General features: G+C 51.0%; 1 protein-coding gene across 5 annotated transcripts in view; it reads right to left on the bottom strand.

Moving 5' to 3' along the window:
• Positions 1-23898, bottom strand: part of KCNK10 (potassium two pore domain channel subfamily K member 10) — an 87612-nt gene that overhangs the window by 41044 nt on the left and 22670 nt on the right. The window contains exon 1 of one of the 5 annotated variants that reach the window (XM_083167746.1): positions 13265-13302. The exons of 3 other annotated variants lie outside the window; for them this stretch is intronic. Coding sequence is in view for 1 of the 2 variants with exons in the window: in XM_083167745.1 (XP_083023871.1) it covers positions 6382-6430 (49 nt within the window). In the remaining variant the exon portion in view is untranslated. Of the gene's footprint in view, positions 1-6381; positions 6466-13264; positions 13303-23898 lie in introns of those variants that run through there. One more of the 5 variants, XM_083167745.1, reaches the window with a different exon arrangement.

Raw genomic sequence — 23898 nt, 5'->3', positions numbered from 1 at the left:
CACCCCATACCACTACACCACCAACCCCTCTCCCCCCATGGGGTAGTGGGGGCCTCTGCATTTTGGCTGTCGGGATTCCGGCGTCGGGATTCTGAACGCCGGGATCCCGACCGCCGGGATTCAGTACTGAATCCCTCCAATACTCACTACTACTACTACACACACACACACACACACACACACACACACGCATGCCTCCAATACTCACTACTACACACACACACATGCATGCCTCTAATACTCACTACCACACACACACACACATCCATGCCTCCAGTACTCACAACTATGCACACACACACACCCATCCATGCCTCCAATACTCACACACGCGTGTGCGCACAGACCCATGCCTCACAATACTCACAACTCCATGCCACATGCTTCACACTACTTACCCTATATCTCTATTAACTCCTGCACCTTACACCACTCACAAAACACACAACCTCACCTTTTACACTCACATCTCTTATATATTTAGCCAGATCTGTCACTCACAAGCAGTGTAGGTAATGGTGGGCGGGCTTTCACGGCTGATTGACAGGCCCATCCACCGTTAGCCACACTGCAAATCCTGGCCACTTTCGTTCTACACATCACCCCCTTGCCCTCTGTCCTACACAGCAGCTCCCACATTATCCGCCCCCTCCTCGGCAGCCACTCCCCATGACCGCCCATACACACCCAAACACCGCCCGATGGCTACACGGCCCCTTGATGACACCAGGTCCCACGGCTACACACCGCCCCCCCCCCCCCCCCCCGCCTCGCTCTCCGGACACCCTCACCGCCCCTTGATGACACCGGGTCACTCGCCCCCCCCCCCAACTCACTCACCGGCTGCCGCATCACACTAGCGCCCCTGAAGCAGCGGAATCACCGGGTGATATGCCCCCCCCCCCTCCCCCAAGTCAACGCTGCCCGCCGCTTCACACCCCTGCAGTAAACAGCTCTGGGGGATGAGGCCCAGTCAACACCGCTTCAAATGAGCGCCCCTGCAATAAACAGCTCACCGGGGGATGACCCCTCCCCCCCCGGCGCTACCCAGCAGCGGCGGCAAAAGTAACTACCCCCCCCCCAAAGCAGCGGGTCTCCGGGGGGTCGAGCGCTGCTGTCACACATAGCAGATGGCAGCACTGGCACAGAACGGACCACACTCTGCACTACATACTACAAGGAGGGTAAGCAGCAGCTAGCGGGACCCCGCTCTCTGCTTACCACTAATGTTATTTGGATCTGGACATTTGCTTTTTGCCCCTACATACTCAATTCCATTTTATCCCCCACAAATATTTACTTCTATTGAATGCCACAGACGCTCACTCTCCCCCCATCCCGATCACAGACCTCTGCCGTCACCTGCTATAGTACATAGGTCCCAGGTTAAGGTACCTATGTCCCCCCACCCACTGCCCCCTCCCTCCCCCCTCACAAGGTCCCCAGCCCCGCCAACATCCCCCTGCCACACCACCCCCCCCCCCAGCATCCCCCCCCTAACCCCCCCCCCATCTTCCATACCTCCTCTTTCCCCTGGCAGGTTTCCCAGCACCCCCTACACACAAACCATCCCCAGCATCACTTCCCCACCTCCTCATTCTACACCGGGTTCCGCAGCAGGTACCGCAGACCCCCTCCCCCCGCGCACCAGGCAAATTCACCATCTGCGGTACCCATGCACCCATCTATCACCACCCCCGCAACTGCCAGTCTCTCAACCATTCCACCCCTTCACCTCACCAACCTACACCACCCATCCGAAAACACCCCGCATGTGGAACTCCAACACCCGCAGTATCCTCACACCTGTGACTACCCCACCCACAACACACCCCAACAACCTCCCTGGCACCCCAACCTCCCACAACACCACCACACCCACCCACGACACCACCCCACCCCACCCACTCACAGCACAACAGCATCCGCTTGCAAAACACCACAACCACACCTCCAGCACCCGCAGTACACCAATACACGCCCCTACCCCATCCACAACACACTCACACCCCATCCCTCACCTCCAACAACTGCTGCACCCCAACCCAAGTACAGCACCCCCACCTCCCTCACCCACAATCGTCACGGCACCTAACCAAATGACACGACCCACACGGCCCAACCCCGCCACTGCAACTCCACCACACACAGTATCCCCAAACCCACCACTCCCCCACCAACACCACCCCACCCACTCACAGCACAACAGCATCCACTTGCAGAACACCACAACCACACCTCCAGCACCCGCAGTACACCAACACCCGCCCCTACCCCATCCACAACACACTCACACCCCATCCCTCACCCACCCCGCACCTCCAACAACTGCTGCACCCCCAACCCAAGTACAGCACCCCCACCTCCCTCACCCACAATCGTCACGGCACCTAACCAAATGACACGACCCACACGGCCCAACCCCGCCACTGCAACTCCACCACACACAGTATCCCCAAACCCACCACTCCCCCACCCACACCACCCCACCCACTCACAGCACAACAGCATCCACTTGCAAAACACCACAACCACACCTCCAGCACCCGCAGTACACCAATACCCGCCCCTACCCCATCCACAACACACTCACACCCCATCCCTCACCCACCCCGCACCTCCAACAACTTCTGCACCCCAACCCAAGTACAGCACCCCCACCTCCCTCACCCACAATCGTCACGGCACCTAACCAAATGACACGACCCACACGGCCCAACCCCGCCACTGCAACTCCACCACACACAGTATCCCCAAACCCACCACTCCCCCACCCACACCACCCCACCCACTCACAGCACAACAGCATCCACTTGCAAAACACCACAACCACACCTCCAGCACCCGCAGTACACCAATACCCTCCCCTACTCCATCCACAATACACTCACACCCCATCCCTCACCCACCCCCGCACCTCCAACAACTGCTGCACCCCCAACCCAAGTACAGCACCCCCACCTCCCTCACTCACAATCGTCAAGGCACCTAACCAAATGACATGACCCACACGGCCCAACCCCGCCACTGCAACTCCACCACACACAGTATCCCCAAAGCCACCACTCCCCTACCCACACCACCCCCAAGCACCTCCTCCCCACCCATACCACCCAACCCTCACAATAACTGCGTACACAGATTAAGGGGGCGCAGCCCCTTACGACGGTGTGAAGAGCGCCCGTAGGGCGCGATGAATCACCTAGTTTAGAAATATTCCTGTAAATTGTGTTTTTATAATTCATGTCCCTAAACCAGATCTGCTGCATCAGCAGTTGACACTGACATAAGTATCAGGGGGCAGAGAACAAGGGATCCGCAGCACCCTATTACAGAGTATATAACCCAGGAGACAGTAATACCCCTTTCAGACAGAGAAATCCCTAAAGCCCAGGTATTTCCGGATACAAAAACCGGGTACAACTAGGCAGCAAGGGGCTGACCCCCTTTCACCAGGGTTGCCTACCCTCCCGGAATGGCCGGGAGGGTCCCGGAAATTGGGTCCCCCACCCGGCCCCCCGGAAAGGGTGGCAATCCTCCCGCATATCCCCCCCAGCTCCCGCGATGTGTCTCTCTGCGGGGGGGTCCGCAGGTAAAATGCCGCAATCGCGGCATTTTAGCCCCGCCCCCCGCCGTGCAATGCCTGAAATACCGGCATTGCACGGTGGGGGGCGGGGCTAAAATGATGCGAGGCTGTAGGCACGCCCCTCAACAGGGCAGCATCTGTGTGGCCACACCCCCAAACCGCCTTTCACTCCCGGATGTGGCCCCGCCCCCCTGCCTACCAGAGCTGGCTGCCCTCTCCCGGAGAGGGCAGCTGAAAAGTCGGCAAGTATGCCTTTCACACAGGAGCAAAAACCCGGGTATTTCCCGTGTCGACCCCTTTCACACAGAAGCCAGATTTTTCCTGCAAAACTCTGTGTGTCATAAGAAAAGGACAGTTTTAAAGGCACACAGAGATGAGATCATGAAAAGTGGGAGGTGTCTGCTCACTGCATTGCATTAAACATGGCTGACAAGTTGCAGAACCTGGAGGTCATGAGTGCTCTGTGTGTTTTGCGGATTTCTTCCTCCCCTCTGACATTGAGCAGCTCACGGATCTCCTCATCTTTCCAATGCGCCATGGCCATTTGGTGCTGCGCTGCACGCCACTGCCACACCCGCTCAGCTAATCAGGGAAGCTGAAAAGATCAGCTAATCGCGCAGCGCCATGCATCACAGCCAATCAGCATGATTTTTCAATAGTCGGGAGAAAAACATGGGTCGGACCCTTTCACACAGCCACAAACACGTGTCTGACACGGGAAAAACCCAGGTAAATACCTGGGTCGAAGTTCCGGAACTTTAGACCCGTGTTGACCCTTTCAGACAGAAGAAAAACCCGGGTCGACACGGCAAGAGCAGGGAAATTCCCAGGTCTTTTTTTCTGTCTGAAAAGGGTATTACTTACAGCTGAATACAATAGGGCAGGGGTTCCCAATCTTTTTCTAATCACGGCACCCTAGAGTTTCAGAATTTTTACACGGCACCCCTAGGCCCCAAAAAGTATATATAAAATTAAGTAGATTGTGTTTATATGTGCTTCTTAGGTTCAGTTATGTGGTAAAGGGCAGGATTTTGTTCTGATTGTACACATTTTATGAGTGGCCGCCACGAGCACTGGTTTTGTCCAGAAAAAATTGATCATAAATAATTTGAATTGGTCCTGGACGACCAACCCGAGGCACCCCTGCAAGTGTCCCGAGGCACCCCAGGGAGCCACGGCACACAGTTTGGGAACCACTGCAATAGGGGACAAGTACAGGGCACATAACCACACACAAGCTGCATCAGCAGAGGACACGGACATAAGTATCAGGGGGCAGAGAACAAGGGATCCACAGCACCCTATTACAGAGTATATAACCCAGGAGACAATGACCGACAGCTGTAAACTTTGGGTGGGTGGCCTCTCTGTAAGGGGGCGTGGCCTGTTGCCATGAGGCCACACACCCCATTTTGCTGCTGTGGGGGCATGGCTACCAGCTCTGGGAGCTGCTGGCCATGTCCCCAGACAGTCAGGCTGCAGGAATAGACGCTGCGCAGTGTCTACTCACGGGGACAGAGGGCACCCCACCACCGCAGGACATTGCCGGCCCCTGGCGGGACGCGTGAACGTCTCAAAAAAACAAGACGTTCCTGCAAAAAGCGGGATAGTTGGGAGGTATGCAATAGAGGACAAGTACAGGGTACATAACCATAGCTACATCAGTAGGGGACACTGACATAAGTATCAGGGGCAGAAAACCACAGGATTTGGTGCCAACAAAGATGGTTTAAGTAAGATAAGAAAAAATGCATGTGGGACGAGAGCCAGGGGACAGGGGTGACAGATGGAATAGACAGCCTGGAACAGAGCTATGGTGAGATTTGGCTGGGATTGGTGAAGATGTGCTTTCTTCAGAGCCTGTTTAAAGATTTGTAGAGAGATGGAGAGGTAGAGAGTTCCAGAGGTGGGGGGCACTAGGTGACAAGAAAATGTATATAATTAAGTTCCAACTGGCACAAGCTTTGTTGTAGTTTCTGTTCATACATCACCTATGGGAGATACAGACAGGGCTGGATTAAGCCTTCGAGAGGCCTCAGGCACTTAAAGACAGTGTGGCCCTACCCCTCCCGACTGCACCGCACCCAAAGGTTGGAACAATCAGAAGGACCCTAGTGCAAATATAGGAGCAAATCAAAAAAAGAACAAGTAACGGTTCACCTGGGTCACACCAAGCTGTAATGCAAGTGGGTCAAATATGTATGCATGCAGGGTAAACGCTTACAGCTTCTGCATGTAGCCCACACATCTTTTTTACACTGCAGTCTAAATCTCATGTTAGACACATCCCTCCAACATCCAAATCTCTCTGCACGTTACATCTGTCCCCCTGCAGTGCAGCATGCCCTAAAATGCAAAGTGACTGGCTCCTTCTGTTTTGCCTATATCTCCCCACACTAAGCAGCACAGTACGGAGAATGTACAAGTCTCTCACATCCCTCCCTGCCACTGTGGAGCTTACAATCTATATTCCCTTCAACAGGGAGCACCTGTAGGAAACCCACAAAACACTGGGAGGGCGTACAAACTCCACACAGAAGGTCCAATACCCCAAAGCAAGGTGAAATTAAACCCCATAGATTCTGATTCTCTTACCAAGCGTCTCTGTATCTGAAAATTAATATAAACTCTCCACTGCTTTTGCTGCGCAGGACTTTAGAAAACAGCAAACATCTCATCCTTCTAAACAAACCATTACCTGGTCTGCACTGCCAATTATAATGTCCCCTAGTGTCAATAAACCCTCATAACGGAAATATTTTACTCGCTAATGAATGTTCTACAGCGCTCCTTACCTTCTGATTGGCCAGCACAGCCTCCCCATCCCTCCTGCTTCAGTGTCATGTGCAGGCAGGACCCCTACTGGGTGTAACATGCAGGTAGAGGTGACCTGTGTGACGCACAGGAGATGCAGATAATGTTATGTTTGCCTCACAATGTGGATGGGTGTCAGCAGTCTTGTTGCTCAGGGACTAAACTATGTGTCAGGAAACGACGCAGAGCCAAGTCTACAAGCCTCAGAGGGCCTGGGCTGTGTGATCCAACGCCTGATGCCATGTTCTGCCACTCCGCCTGCTACCAGGAGCTGGCCAGACACACAGAACAACACTGGGTGTCACAGGAGACACTCACGCCCAGCTCATCCCAATGTACTGAGGATTTATGGGAGACATATGATTAGTATTTATATGGCATTCCAAAGACAAAGCTTTAATTCAGTGCTCTGCAATAGCATGTATACCACAGCCAAACTGTAACGCATTCATTTCTGTATACTACTGCCAACACCACGTGTACTACAGCCAGACTGTAACGCATTCATCTCTGTATACTACTAATACCATGTGTACTACAGCCAGACTGTAACACATTCATCTCTGTATACTACTAATACCACGTGTACTACAGCCAGACTGTAACGCATTCTTCTCTGTATACTACTACTAATACCACATGTACTACAGCCAGACTGTAACACATTCATCTCTGTATACTACTAATACCACATGTACTACAGCCAGACTGTAACACATTCATCTCTGTATACTACTAATACCACGTGTACTACAGACAGACTGTAACACATTCATCTCTGTATACTAATACCACGTGTACTACAGCCAGACTGTAACATATTCATCTCTGTATACTACTGCCAACACCACGTGTACTACAGCCAGACTGTAACGCATTCATCTCTGTATACTACTGCCAACACCACGTGTACTACAGCCAGACTGTAACGCATTCATCTCTGTATACTACTAATACCATGTGTACTACAGCCAGACTGTAACACATTAATCTCTGTATACTACTAATACCACGTGTACTACAGCCAGACTGTAACGCATTCTTCTCTGTATACTACTACTAATACCACATGTACTACAGCCAGACTAACACATTCATCTCTGTATACTACTAACATACCTCCCAACTTTTGGAGGTGCCTGGTCGGGACAGGGTGCGCGCGGTGATTTTTTCGGGGGCGTGGCCTATCGGGAAGGGGGCGTGGTCTATAATTGCGGCACTGTCGCGAGGCCACGCCCCCATTTTCGCCGCTCGTCGGCGCTGAATAGACGCTGTGCGCATGCGCACAGCGTCTATTCTTGGCAGGCTGGGGGGGCTCCCAACTGTCCCCCCCCCACCGCGGGACAATGGCGGCCCCGGGCGGGACGCGGGAACGTCCCCGAATATCAGGACTTTCCCGCGGAAATCGGGACAGTTGGGAGGTATGCTACTAATACCACATGTACTACAGCCAGACTGTAACACATTCATCTCTGTATGCTACTAATACCACATGTACTACAGCCAGACTGTAACACATTCATCTCTGTATACTACTAATACCACATGTACTACAGACAGACTAACACATTCATCTCTGTATACTATTAATACCACGTGTGCTACAGCCAGACTGTAACACATTCATCTCTGTATACTACTAATACCACATGTACTCAGCCAGACTGTAACACATTCATCTCTGTATACTACTAATACCACATGTACTACAGCCAGACTGTAACACATTAATCTCTGTATACTACTAATACCACATGTACTACAGCCAGACTGTAGTGCATTAATGTTCAATTTTACTACCAATACCATGTGTATTACAGCCAGACTGTTACGTATTCCTCTCTGTATAAACTCACCATCGGGTATCCTCCCGGTTTACACCTTGTCTGTTGACAAACCTAAACACAACCTTAGCTCTAAACTTAACCTAAAATAAGACACGGACACAAAGTGCTGGCGTTTCAAAAGAATGTCAAATTTATTTTGACAACTAAAACTATGACTATAAATGGTGGCGGCACTAAAGAACGGTCACTATAGGAAAGGTGGGGTTAAAGATCACTACGCATACATACATACATCGCTGGTGAGCACTCTCCCTGGTCAGCCACCTGGCCTGGTGGTGATGGCCATCCCCCGGACAGAAGCATGGCCCATGACAATCGATGTCGAGGGAGAGTGCACCCCACTACCTACACACACACAGAGTTCTTAAAGAATGACCGTTCTTTACCGCCGCCGGAGAAGAAGAGAAAAAAGGAGGGCAGGGTGGGTGGGGCTTCTTCAGACAGAGGGTTTGTCACTATAGCTCGTGATCCCTTCCTACCCTGCCTAGAACCCTCCCCCTGCTCTGATAGGCCTTTTGCCCATCCTCATTAACATACATGTGACCAACAGCACTGTGTAACCTGTGAAGAACCCTCAGTGGTTTATGCCCCTTCAGGCTTAATCAGCCCTCTGTGTTTCTTTCTATTAATACCATGTGTGCTACAGCCAGACTGTAACACATTCATCTCTGTATACTACTAATACCACATGTACTACAGCCAGACTGTAACACATCATACCTCCCAACTAGGGTTACCACCTTTCCCCTTTAATTCCGGACACATATTAATTACACAGGTTCTGTGGAAGTTTAAAATCAGGTGAAATGGAGTCTTGAAGTCAGCCAGCCACAGAACCTGTGTAATTAATATGTGTCCGGAATTAAAGGGGTAAGGTGGTAACCCTACTCCCAACAGTCCCTATTTTAGCAGGACAGTCCTGATTATTAGGGCCTGTCCCGCTGTCCCACCCACGGGCGGCAGTGTCCCGCGGTGAGGGGGGCTGTTGGGAGTCCCCCCCGTCGGCTGCTAAGCAGCGGGGAATAAACGCTGTGCGCATGCGCACAGCGTCTATTCCCGCAGCCAGGGGGCTGGGGGCATGGCTAGAGGCTCACAGAGCCTCTGGGTCATGCCCTCATAGCGGCAAAATGGGGGCGTGGCCTCGCAGGAGAGCCGCTCGTATAGGCCATGCCCCCTAAATTAGGCCACGCCCCTCGAATTTCCGGCGTGCATCAGCAGTGTCCCGGTCCGGCGACAACAAAAGTTGTGAGGTATGAACACATTCATCTCTGTATACTACTAATACCACGTGTACTACAGCCAGACTGTAGTGCATTATTGTTCAATTTACTACTAATACCATGTGTATTACAGCCAGACTGTTACGTACTGTATTCCTCTCTGTATTCTATTAATACCATGTGTGCTACAGCCAGACTGTAATGTATCCATCTCTGTATACTACTACTACTACCACCACCACCACGTGTACTACAGCCAGACTGTAACACATTCATCTCTGAATACTACTAATACCACATGTACTACAGCCAGACTGTAACGCATTCTTCTCTGTATACTACTAATACCACATGTACTACAGCCAGACTGTAACGCATTCTTCTCTGTATACTACTAATACCACATGTACTACAGCCAGACTAACGCATTCATCTCTGTATACTACTGCTAACACCACGTGTACTACAGCCAGACTGTAACGCATTCTTCTCTCTATACTACTAATACCACATGTACTCAGCCAGACTGTAACACATTCATCTCTGTATACTATTAATACCATGTGTACTACAGCCAGACTAACACATTCATCTCTGTATACTACTAATACCACGTGTACTACAGCCAGACTGTAACACATTCATCTCTGTATATTACTAATACCACGTGTACTACAGCCAGACTGTAACACATTCATCTCTGTATACTACTAATACCACGTGTACTACAGCCAGACTAACTCATTCATCTCTGTATACTATTAATACCACGTGTACTACAGCCAGACTAACACATTCATCTCTGTATACTACTAATACCATGTGTACTACAGCCAGACTGTAACACATTCATCTCTGTATACTACAAATACCACGTGTACTACAGCCAGACTGTAATGCATTCATCTCTGTATACTACTAATACCACGTGTACTACAGCCAGACTGTAACACATTCATCTCTGTATACTACTAATACCACGTGTACTACAGCCAGACTGTAATGCATTCATCTCTGTATACTACTAATACCACGTGTACTACAGCCAGACTGTAACGCATTCATCTCTGTATACTACTAATACCACGTGTACTACAGCCAGACTGTAACGCATTCTTCTCTGTATACTATTAATACCACATGTACTCAGCCAGACTGTAACACATTCTTCTCTGTATACTACTAATACCACATGTACTACAGCCAGACTGTAACACATTCATCTCTGTATACTATTAATACCACGTGTACTACAGCCAGACAAACACATTCATCTCTGTATACTATTAATACCACGTGTACTACAGCCAGACTGTGACACATTCATCTCTGTATACTATTAATACCATGTGTACTACAGCCAGACTGTAACACATTCATCTCTGTATACTACTAATACCACGTGTACTACAGCCAGACTGTAATGCATTCATCTCTGTATACTACTAATACCACATGTACTCAGCCAGACTGTAACACATTCTTCTCTGTATACTACTAATACCACATGTACTCAGCCAGACTGTAACACATTCATCTCTGTATACTACTAATACCACGTGTACTACAGCCAGACTGTAACACATGCATCTCTGTATACTACTAATACCACGTGTACTACAGCCAGACTAACACATTCATCTCTGCATACTACTAATACCACGTGTACTACAGCCAGACTGTAACACATGCATCTCTGTATACTACTAATACCACATGTACTACAGCCATACTGTAACACATTCATCTATGTATACTACTAATACCACGTGTACTACAGCCAGACTAACACATTCATCTCTGCATACTACTAATACCACGTGTACTACAGCCAGACTAACACATTCATCTCTGTATACTACTAATACCACGTGTACTACAGCCAGACTGTAACATATTCATTTCTGTATTCTACTACTCATAGGCATGCGCAGCACATTTTATTAGGGGTTGCACCGTCAAAGGGGTGTGAGTAGCTCCACCTTTTGGGCATGTCTAACACCGCCAATCAGGCGTGGATTTAAGGGGGGAATTTTATGTTGGTCCATTGTTTGCCTTCTGGTTTCCTTCAGTTTAACACTGGCTAGTTGACCCTTTATAAACAGACCCCTACCGTCCTCAGCTATACTGAAAAAATAAGGCTACAGGGACAACGGCCCTTATTCAGATCTGATCGCCATCCAAATTTGTTCTCAAAATGGACAAAACCATGTGCACTGCAGGTGGGGCAGATGTAACATGTATTGAGAGCGATAGATTTGTTTCTGTGCAGGGTAAATACTCGCTGCAATATTTTTACACTGCAATTTAGATTTCAGTTTGAACATACCCCACCCAAATCTAACTTTCTATGCACGTTACACCTGCCTCACCTGCAGTGCACATGGTTTTGTCCATTTTGAGAACAAATTTGGACTGAGTTTAGATCTGAATAAGGGCCAAGTGTTCATCCTGATTACTACCCGACCCATTCTACATCCATACCTCCCAACATATAGGGGGTGCGGCCTGATGAAAAGGGGTGTGGTCTACTCTATACGCATGGTGCTGCCGGGAGGCCACACCCTCATTTTTCACCGCTGTGGGGGCATGCCCAGCAGCTCTGAAAGCTGCTGGTCAGCCCCCAGCCCCTCTGCCTGAAATAATAGACAGCGTCTATTCACGGACAACAGGGGGAGACTCCCAACTGCCCCCCCCTCCCCTGCGCCGTGGGACACTGCTGGCCGCGGGAACATCCCAAAACACTGGGACGTTCCCACGTCCCCAAGGCAGCCGAGAGATATGCTGGGCCCTGTAAAATGTTGGAGGTGTGGCCTAATTACGGGAGGCGTGGTCACATCCTGCGGCTGGGCAACACCCCCAAAATGTTTAGGGGGTGACCAAACACACTAAAGTTGAGGGTGAGTGTTATTGTACCCTCCCTCAGCAGCAGCACACACCTTCAGCATGTGCATTGCTGACAGCAGGCTCAGCATGAGCTCTCACGCTTTCAGTAGGCAGGGCCGGTGCAAGGCACCAGAGCGCCCCAGACGAGTCGGGGTGGGGGCGCCCCGGTGCCGGGGGAGGGGGGGGGTACCTGTCCTGTGGCGCTGTGTATTTAAAGCTGGCGGCGAGGGGTCCCTGCAGTCAATTAGAAATAACGAGCGCTATCCGCCAGGCTATGTGGAAGCGCTTCTGTTGTGAAAACACTGGCCGCACGCTGATTGGCTGAGATCAGCGTGCGCCGTGCTGCCAGTGTTTTCACAACAGAAGCGCTTCCGCATAGCCCGGCGGATAGCGCTCGTTATTTCTAATTGACTGCAGGGACCCCCGCTGCCTCCGCCGCCAGCTTTAAGTACACAGCGCCGCAGGACAGGTAACCCCGCGGCACGGGGGGGGGGGGGCGCAAAATGCCACCCTCCAGTGGCCGGCGCTCTAGGCAAATGCCTAGATTTGCCTAGTGGTGGCCCCGGCCCTGTCAGTAGGTGTGTGCTTCTGCCCAGGAGGAACGAAGGGGGTTTGACCAGGGCCCCGCCGGGCCCCTCCAGCAAGCCTTGGCCCGGGTAATTAGTACCTGCTCCCCCCCCCCCTCTCGGCAGCCCTGCACGTCCCCCATCAAAAGGTGCTAATTAAATCTAACACATGTGAGGTCAGCATCAATATAACAATATTTCTAAGTTCTTGACAAATAAAAAATCACAGTAACAGCTTTTTGCAGTTTTACAATCAATAGTCTGCAGTAGTATTCTGAGATCAGCCCTAAATACAGTATTTAGCAATTTAGCAAAGCACATGGAAGCTAATTACCGCGTATTTACCAAGGAGAGATTCTGCAGCTGTTCTCCAGTCCTATCGCTTCTGCTCCTGGTGGCGACAGCTGGTATGCCACTATTCCAATACACATTTTATTTAAAAAAAAAAAAAAATAGCTGCCTGCAATGAGCAGCAATCACCAGAAGGTCTCCGCTTATATGGCAGACAACTGAGGACAAACACTTGCAAATACCATGTCAAGCTGAAGCATCTCGATTTTGCCAAGCCATGGAAAATACTGTACAGAAATATTTGCAGGAACTGTTCTATATAGTCATAGTTGTGGTCCTTTAATTAGTGAAATAGGAGTATGTCAGCATATGTGTAGGTTTAATGTTTATTAAATCTGACTAATCATTATACTATGCTGGAATTCTACAGGCCAAGAACTAATTCAAGATGTGTGTAATCAGGCTGATGGGAGTTCCTTCCTTCTAATTGGCCAGTATAGGCGTTACCAGTATAATTAGGATTGCGCAATGCATTGGGATGAGAGGTGGATACACGTGTATCCCGAGGGCTCTGCACACGCTGCAGTGTTACCACAATGATACTACCTGGGGAAGAGGCGTCAGGATACAGCGGAACTCTGGCAGAGAGATAAAGTACCAGCCAATCAGCTCTTAGCTGCCATGTTACAGGCTAGGTTTTTTAAATGAAAGTTAGGAGCTGGTAGGTTGGTAGTGTATCACTCTCCACTTTATCACTTTTTAAAGCTTAGTACATCTGGCCTTCTAAGGCTGATGTCAACCATTGGGTCTACAGTCAATATGTCGACCCCATAAAGTCAACATGCAAATGGTTGACAGGGTCAAAAGGTCAACATGTACAACGGCAGACAGCTGAAAGGGTTGACAGGTAGAAAAGTTCAATACAGTCAAAATGTCAATGCAGGAATGGTCGATACAGAAAAAATAAAAATCATTTAAAAAAAAATCTAACTTGGGCACCAGGTACAGTGGTGTAACTAAAGGGCCGCAGCCCCCCGCGGTGGCGGAGAGGCGCCGGGGGTCTGCGGGCGCTGTTGTTTCTTCGCCAGCTCCCCACTGCTTGTGGGTGCAGCGGGGAGCTGGTAGGGGGGTCCGTGTGGCGCGGGGGTACCTGTGTTCAGGAACTCGGGAGAGCCTGATTATGAGTTGCCGGGGTCCCTGCAGCGAAGTGGAAATACTGCGCTACCGCCGTGCGGCGGCGCGGGAAGCGCTTCTAACTTTGAAAACACTGGCCGCGGCCGCACACTGATTGGCTGAGATTCAGCCAATCAGCATGCGCCCAGTGTTTTCAGAGTCAGAAGTGCTTCCCGCGCCACCGCACGGCGGTAGCGCAGTATTTCCACTTCGCTGCAGGGACCCCGGTAACTCATTATCAGCGCCGCAGGGACCTCCAGGCTCTCCCGAGTCCCTGACCACAGGTACCCCCGCGCCGCACGGACCCCCCTGCCAGCTCCCCGGGGGGGGTCTTGTCTTTTAACGGGGGGGGGGGGCTCCGATATTGTCCTGGCGGGGGGGAGCAAAATTTTCTGTTACGCCACTGACCAGGTACAATACAGGGTTTGTATAAATGTGATTTTTACTAACGCGACTGTATGTTGCAGCGTGCATGCTCCAGACGGGTTTGATGATGGGGGAAGTTACCTTCAACCAGCACAGAGCGTCAGTCGCCTAGCTTCCATGCGGTTCATATCGTGGTTTTAGTAGACCCCTGTCCTTAAGGTTGAAGCTTAAAAATGCAGCGTTCTATCGCACAGCGCTACGCCATTAAATTCTGTGGGGGATTCGGAAATCAGATATGGAGAAGTTAGCCATTATCAAGAAAATGTTCAAGCTGCTGCTTTGCGATGGCAAAAGTGCTTCAAAGACAATCAAGAGAGTGCGGAAGACGAACCCCGCGCAGGATGCCCGCCCACAAGCAGAAACGAGGACAATGTGCAACGTGTGCGTGATGTGTTGCACTCAGACCGGCGGATAAGTGTTTGAATTATCGCAGACCATGTAGGAGTTGATAAAGTGACTGTGCACCATTCAACGGCTACCTGGCCCGGAACAGCATCGCAACGCTTCCCCAACCCCCCTACAGTCCCGATCTGGCCCCGGCTGACTTTTTCCTGTTCTCCTCGACGAGTGAAGACAGTCCTCAAAGGACACCACCATGGGACCGTAGCAGAGGTCAAAGAGGCTTCAACGCACTGCTTGAAGGACGTTCCGGAAAAGGACTTCCAGGGCGCCTTCCAAGCGTGGACAACTCATTGGCAGAAGTGTGTCGACGCACAAAGGTCTTATTTAGAAGAAGTTTAATTGTTCGTAGCGATATCTTCAATAAATATTTTTTCACGAATTTGGTCTCATTACTTTTTATACAAACCCTGTATAAACTGCATACAATGCACCTGGCACTGGTCACTGTACTCATCATAGTCCATGTCGATGGCTAATGATAAAGTTGGAAAGAATTTAAAAAAAAATGATGTTGACCATATGTATGTCGACCAATGCTAGATGCATTGGGGGAAATTTACTAAGATGTATATTCTACTTTACATGTGATGTTGCTATGTCAACCAATCAAAATCTACTTCTTATTTATTCAGCACCCTCTAGAAGATAGTAGACAGGATCTACTGTCTACTATTGGTTGCCCATAGCAACATCACATGTGAAGTAGAATACACGGTACTTGTGTAGTTTCACGGCAGCACGCAACGCTACGTTGTCAGCGTGGTGTCCCCGCGCCAGCCCTGCATAGTCAGCGTAGTGTCCCCACTGCAGCCCTGCGTAGTCAGGCAGCGTAGTCACCAGGGCCGGAGCTACCATTAGGCAGACTTAGGCATTTGCCTAGGGCGCTGCCTACTGGAGGGCGGCACCGCACGCTGCCAATCAATAGTGCAGCTCAGCTCTCTCCACTATTACACATCCCCTCCTGTAATTACCCCGCCCCCCCTCCGCACCGGAATAGTCCTGCAATTAACTGCTGCCGCGTCGGTGACCGGCTCTCCCCTGTCTTCTGCTGCTGCCGCCGCCGTGTAGTCCTGCGCCCGCCCGGCACCCGGCAGCAGGTCTGAGAGAAGTCAGCAGCAGGTGAGTTCGTGCGCCCCCCTCCCCGCGCCTGACTCCCGTCCGTGATCCCCCCCCCCATGCGCTGTTCATAACGCCTGTGGGTTGCGGTTGCGTCCGCTCCCCCCCCCCCAGCGACAATCCCCGTGTATCGCCCGCGCACCCCCCCTCCCCCCAGCGACAATCCCCGTGTATCACCCCCCCCCCCCAGAGAGGAGGGGCGGGCGGGGGTTAGGTTGCCTCGGGCGCTCACAGGGCTTGCACCGGCCCTGCTAGTCACGTACTGTCCCCGCGAGCTACAGCTCTGTCCCCTGCGTCTCTGGCAAGTATAGGGAGTGCCTCATACAGCCCCGGTAACCACCAGATCCCCTGCGCTGGTGGACGCCGACGGAGAGGCGATCATGCGGGCGCCGGCAGAGAGGCGCTCCATCTGCCTGGGACGCACGAGCGTCTCATACGCAAGTGCGTCTCAGTAAATTGTGTGCCAGGGTAAGGCAACCTTGGCCGTGTCTGCTTCAGGGAGATGGTCAGGGTTAGGGTTTTGTGCACAAATGGGGGGTGTGGGTGCAAGAGCGTCTCATGCACAATAAAGGACACATTTGCCAGTGCTTCATGTTACACATCCTCCCGACCTGTTCATACGCCCACTATCCACGTCAGCGTGGAGCTGCTTTTATAAAGTGTGGCGAGCGCAGCGAGCCACCGGGCCCGAAGTGTGCCGAGCACAGCGAGCCGTGAGAGGGGACGCGGAAAATGAGTCCGAAGAGTGGCGAGCATATGCGGAATACACGTCAAGTAATATGAACAGGTCAGGAGGACGCGTACTGCGGGGGGTGTTTTAGGAACACGTTCACACCTAATAAGCGGTGACACAATGCTGACTAACTACGCTAACTGCGTAACGCTGACTGACTACTCTAATTGCGTAACGCTGACTGACTACGCTAATTGCGTAAGCTCTGGTTAGCTGCAAACGTACAGACAGTCGCAGATACAAGCTGACTATGTGACTACGCTGGCTGCGGGAACACAACGCTGATGCTGACAGGGATGTTGACTACGTGACAACTAAGCTGAGTATGCTGACTACGCTGGCTGCGATGCTGACAGGGACACTACGCTGACTACGTAAGTACAGCCGTGAAACTACACAAGTACCGAATACACATCTCAGTAAATTTCCCCCATTGTGTCAGCATACCGGCCACATAAGGGATTATTCCCCCGGCGTGTCCCGGAAGACCCACTTTCCCTTTATCTGCATTGATTTCCATATTCTCTGTGCTACATCTGTCAGCATCTCCTCTCCGTCAGCAGCTCCTCTCCGTCAGCAGCTCCTCTCCGTCAGCAGCTCCTCCCCGTCAGCAGCTCCTCCCCGTCAGCAGCTCCTCCCCGTCAGCAGCTCTGAGTATCGGGAACTTTTCACCTTCTGTCAGCTCATAAACCTTTATCCCGGGGAGAGAGACAATACAGATGTATGTTCAGTGCTGGAGCTCCCCGCAGCTCCTGCAGCATTATCAGGGTCCTGTAGGAAAGGTTTAATTGTTAAATAAGGAAATGCCGCCATTACCATAGCCCTCAATGTGAACCGCTATGTAGCCTAATTTTAGAATGTCCAACAAGCTCAGCTTCCTGAAACTTGGCCTGTTATCTAACGCCATCATCAGATGATGTAATTCGTTGTCATGTGGGCATAGTGATGTCATGTCTGCTAACTGGTGATGCAAATACATCATATTATCCTGGTAGCAGCTTATCTGTGGTTCTGCCTCCTACAGGCACGAGACGGGGTGTGGGGGCACCCTATGTGTGACATGGAGATGGCACCAGAAAATAGGGTCAACCAACTAGAAATGAATCACGTTTGGCCAACATCGTCTATTCATGCCAACCACGGCTATGTCCCGATAGTGTAATCTGTTATAACCACATTGCAGCGATACCTGCTATATCTTCTAGGTAATATACCGCAGACGTAACACACAGTCTACAACAGCTAATGCCATCGGCAGATAGTACCAATCTCTGCCATCCACACCGAGGGCACGGCCTGCAGTGACATACGCTGCAGCGTTGGTGGGATTCAGTATTGAATCCCGGCGGTCGGGATCCCGGCGTTCAGAATCCCGACGCCGGAATCCCGACAGCCGAAATGCGCTCGCCCCGCAGCGGGCCTGGTGCCTCGCTACGCTCGGCACACTAATTTATTCTCCCTCCAGGGGTGTCGTGGACACCCCAGGAGGGAGAATGTGTCGGCATTTCGGCGGTCGGGATTCCGGCGTCGGGATTCTGAACGCCGGGATTTTAACTGCATCCCGCGTTGGTGTACGTTCCAATCGGTATCAAGTCATTAGATCTACAGTGCCTAGGTGGAAATTCAAAAGGTCGACAACTATTGGTCGACAGTCAAAATGTCGACATGGTCAAAAAGTCGACATGGTCAAAGGGTCAACATGAAAAAGGTTGACATGAGTTTTTCGTGATTTTTAATTTCTTTTTTTAATTTTTTTTTTTCAGACTTTACCATCCAGGTGGGCATAGAGTTAGATTATAATAGAGTGCTGAGCGCCATGTGAGGGGACATGGAACACTGTTATGGTGTCCATGTCAACCTATGTCGACAGACACTGAAAAAACTTGAAAACCTCATGTTGACCTTTTGAATGTTGACATTTTGAGCACATTGGCTTAATGGCTGTCAACCTTTTCACCCTGTTGACCAATAGTGGTTGACCTTTTGACTGTAGACCTAGACATTGTAGATCTAATATACCATAACCGTTCCATCATCATCTGGTGGCACATACCTGAATAATGATCAGGCCCCTTATAACTTTACTGCCCCCTGGGTGATATAGGTGAGGGACCCGGGGTGATACAGAAGGGGGTCCTTGGGGTAATACAGGAGAGGTACCCCAAGGACCCCCTTCTGTAAAGGATCAAATATGGTTTGAGGTAACATGTTTAAAAAAAGGGGCAGACTAGATGGGCCAAGTGGTTCTTATCTGCCGTCAAATTCTATGTTTCTATGTTTCTATGTTACCCGTGGGTGATACAGGAGTGGTGACCTGGGGGTGATAAGCGAGGGGGTGTCCCGTGGGAGCAATGGGAGGGGTGTCTTGTGGGAGCAATGGGAGGGGTATCCTGTGGGAGCAATGGGAGGGCTGTCCTGGGGGTGATACGGGAGGGGTATCCTGTGGGAGCAATGGGAGGGCTGTCCTGGGGGTGATACGGGAGGGGTATCCTGTGGGAGCAATGGGAGGGGTGTCCTGTGGGTGATACGGGAGGGGTATCCTGTGGGAGCAATGGGAGGGGTGTCCTGTGGGTGATACGGGAGGGGTATCCTGTGGGAGCAATGGGAGGGCTGTCCTGGGGGTGATACGGGAGGGGTATCCTGTGGGAGCAATGGGAGGGCTGTCCTGGGGGTGATACGGGAGGGGTATCCTGTGGGAGCAATGGGAGGGCTGTCCTGGGGGTAATACGGGAGGGGTATCCTGTGGGAGCAATGGGAGGGCTGTCCTGGGGGTGATACGGGAGGGGTATCCTGTGGGAGCAATGGGAGTGCTGTCCTGGGGGTAATACAGGAGGGGTATCCTGTGGGAGCAATGGGAGAGGTGTCCTGGGGGTGATACATGAGGGGTATCCTGTGGGAGCAATGGGAGAGGTGTCCTGGGGGTGATACAGGAGGGGTTTTCTGTGGGAGCAATGGGAGGGCTGTCCTGGGGGTAATACGGGAGGGGTATCCTGTGGGAGCAATGGGAGAGGTGTCCTGGGGGTGCGGTGATACAGGAGGGGTTTCCTGTGGGAGCAATGGGAGGGCTGTCCTGGGGGTGATACGGGAGGGGTTTCCTGTGGGAGCAATGGGAGGGGTGTCCTGGGGGTGATATGGGGGGGTTTCCTGCGGGAGCAATGAGAAGGGGTGTCTTCAGAATCACTGTTATCCTCACAATGTGCAGTCAGAGAGTAATTGCTCTCACCCATCGTGTCCTCCGCTCCGCCCACCAGATTGCACCCAGTGGGATATAATACCTTGGGGCGGGCGCAGTAATGTGCAGCGTCCGCCCCCTGGATAAGAGGAATATTGTATCTCTCATGGCATGGTATTGGAACCATCATTGTCTATATATAGTCTGAGCCGTTACTGATGAGCTCAGTGTCTCTTTCCTGCAGACTCCAGATCATCTCACTGCCGAGCGGCTAATGGGCTTCATAGGAATATTAACCCTAATATTGCTGGCTTCTACCGCCTGGGTCTATCCAGTGAGCTGTACAGTATGGACCATTCCAACCTCCTTCCACACAGTCCATTATATAGGTCCCATGTAGGGACTAATCCATGTAGGGACTAATTCATGGAGATACATCACCTCTCTGACACCCACATAAGAAAGGTTCCTGCTCTGTCCCAGGCAGGGCCGTCTTAACATTAGGAAGGGCCCCTGGGCAACCTAGTTCACTGGACCCCCCCCAAATTAGTTTGCCCAGGAGCCCACAGTCACCTCCCCAACCCTCACCTCTCTGGCTCCGTGCGGCAGCCAGTCAGCTTCCGGCGTAATGTCCCTTACACATAATTCCCCTCGTAGTGCCCCTTAAACATTGCCCATATTACTGCCCCTTACAGAATTCCCATACTGATTCCATATAAGAGGAGAGACCTCATTGCCACGTCCCTCTATCCCCGTCACAAACACCCTGTCCCCCAACATACACCCCATAACCCTCTATCCCCACCACAAACACCCTGTTCCACCCACAGACCCCCTATAAAGCTTTACTCACATATACACCCTAGCCCCCCTGTTTGTGCCACATTCACTCCCTATTCCTCTACACCACCCCCAATTACACACCCTACTCTTTCACTGTCCCCAACATACCCATACCATCCAACACCAGGGTGGTGAGTCTGGACCTCTTTTAGGTTTGTTATACTGGAGCTCGAGCATGGTCCCCCTTCTGATGGCCACAACTTACCAGCACATTGGGAGCCGGGTGGGCGGGATGATGATGTTAGCTGCGGCGGCTGTGATGGCTGTCACGAGAGGGGAGCAGTGCCGCGGATCGCCCCTGCGCGCGACATCTGACAGTGGGGACCCCCCAGCTGTCCGCTGCCCAGGCGCTCCCAGTCCCCGCTGTAACAGTGCACTAGTGTGTGCTGCTGCGCCTGCTATTTAAGATTCACATATCCCGCTGGACCGCGCTAGCCAATAGGCGCTCGCGGTCCAGCAGCCACCAGTTGATTGGCTGCTGGACCGCAAGCGCCTATTGGCTGGCGGTCCAGAGGGAGACGTGAATTTTAAATAGCATCACGTCTCCCGCACACAGCGAGCCGCGGTGGGAGCTAGCGGGGAAGATGGAGCGGGCGAGCTGGCGGTGCTGGGACGGCTCCGGCGCCAGGATAGCTTCCATCGCCCGGAGCTGGTGCTCCACCGGCACCGCCCTCGCTATGCCTCTGCCGCCACCGCCCTGATCCCCCTGCCCGGATCCCCCAGCGAGGGTGAGCGGATTCCCGGACCCCGGACACCATCTTTCCCATTGGGCTGGGCCGGGGGCCCCTAGGTCCTAGTGCCCCCGGGCAACTGCCCATCGTGCCCAATGGGAAAGACGGCACTGGTCCCAGGGTAAGATGTATCACTCAGTCCCAGTACCACAGGCCCAATCTTCCTTGTCTGTCCCAGGGTTCGATGTGCACCGCTGGATGGTATATGGGACACATGTATGTAACATAATTGTTCTCACTACACTGTTCTGTACATATCAATGCGGGATAACCAGACGGTGGGAGGTAGGGTGGTCATCCAGGGGCCCCACATAGTGATAACCAGATGGTGGGAGGTAGGGGCCCCACAAAGTGATACAAAGACATTGGGAGCCAGGGTGGTTGTCCAGGGGCCCTACATAGTGATACCCAGACAGTGGGAGCTGGGGTGGTTGTTCAGGGGCCCCACATAGTGATACCCAGACAGTGGGAGCTAGGGTGGTTGTTCAGGGGCCCCACATAGTGATACCCAGACAGTGGGAGCCAGGGTGCTTTTTCAGGGGCCTCACATAGTGATACCCAGACATATATAATCCTGGGGCTACATAGGGCTGTGTTCCCTATAATATACTCCGTACTCTTCCCATAGATGCCGGGGAAGCAGAACTAGGACAAATAACTCAGTAACTTCCTAATGTTGTTAAAATAAATCAGTTAAAATGTTTCAAAACCTCAATTGTTTGGTGGCTTTCAGAAACCTCACGTGTCAGGAGAGGAGAACTGTAACCAGATCCTTCCACAGCATCATTATATCTGATAATTAGGTGTCCTATAATAACTGGAACAGACGCAAACCGCAAATCTGGGATATTCTGAAACCGCACAAGGTGTACGTATCAGCGTTGTCCTGATTGTCACATATATGATCACCAAAGTCTTTTCTCCTAGGAGGAAAGTCCTAGGAGTGATGTTGCCCATAGAACACAATTATATTTTGTTTATCATTTTCTAGGATCTATCTCATATATCCTTCTTTCAATCTCTTGCTCTCTCTATCTATCACGAGAGACATGGCGGAGTGTGAAAGTGAATGTCCTATTACTTAAGCCATGTTCTCACAGTACAGCAGAGAGTAATTATTTCTTGCATTGATTTAACATTACTGCGTCCTTCTAATCCCTTCTAGGAAGCTGCGGACGCCGGGCCACTAAATATTCTATTTTCTGTTCAAAGCTCAGACATCCCAGTGTGACTGCTTAGTCATTCAATAGACACAGTAGATGTCCGAATCAGGTCAACGCCGAATCACTATATCACTGATTAAAAGCTACATCCGATCACCTTACAGATCTATCACTGATTAATGTCTCCAGCCGATCACCCTACAGATCTATCACTGATTAATGCCTCCATCCGATCACCCTACAGATCTATATTACTGATTAATGTCTCCATCCGATCACCTCACAGATCTATCACTGATTAATGGCTCCATTTTTTCACCCTACAGATCTATATGACTAATTAATGGCTCCATCCAATCACCCTACAGATCTATCACTGATTAATGGCTCCATCCGATCACCCTACAGATCTATCACTGATTAATGGCTCCATTTGTTCACCCAACAGATCTATATGACTAATTAATGGCTCCATCCAATCACCCTACAGATCTATCACTGATTAAAGGCTCCATCCGATCACCCTACAGATCTATATCTCCGATTAATAGCTCCATCCGATCACCCTACAGATGTATCTCTGATTAATGGCTCCATCTGATCATCCTACAGATCTATATAACTGATTAATGGCTCCATCTGATCACCCTACAGATCTATCTCTGATTAGTGGCTCCACCTGATCACCCTACAGATCTATTTCTGATTAATTAATCCATCCAATCACTGCACAGAGCTACAGTATATAACTGAATGACGGCTCCATCCAATCACCATACAGATCTATCACTAACAGCTCCATCCGATCACCCTTCAGATCTATATCACTGAATGATGGCTCCAGCTGATCACCTTACAGATCTATATCACTGAATGATTGCTCCATCTGATCACCCTACAGATCTATATAAACTGAATGATGGCTCCAT

The sequence above is a fragment of the Crinia signifera genome, chromosome 12 (genome assembly GCF_055691185.1).
Source record: "Crinia signifera chromosome 12, ASM5569118v1, whole genome shotgun sequence".
NCBI lineage: Eukaryota > Metazoa > Chordata > Amphibia > Anura > Myobatrachidae > Crinia > Crinia signifera.
This window is presented reverse-complemented; position numbering and strand designations above follow the sequence as displayed.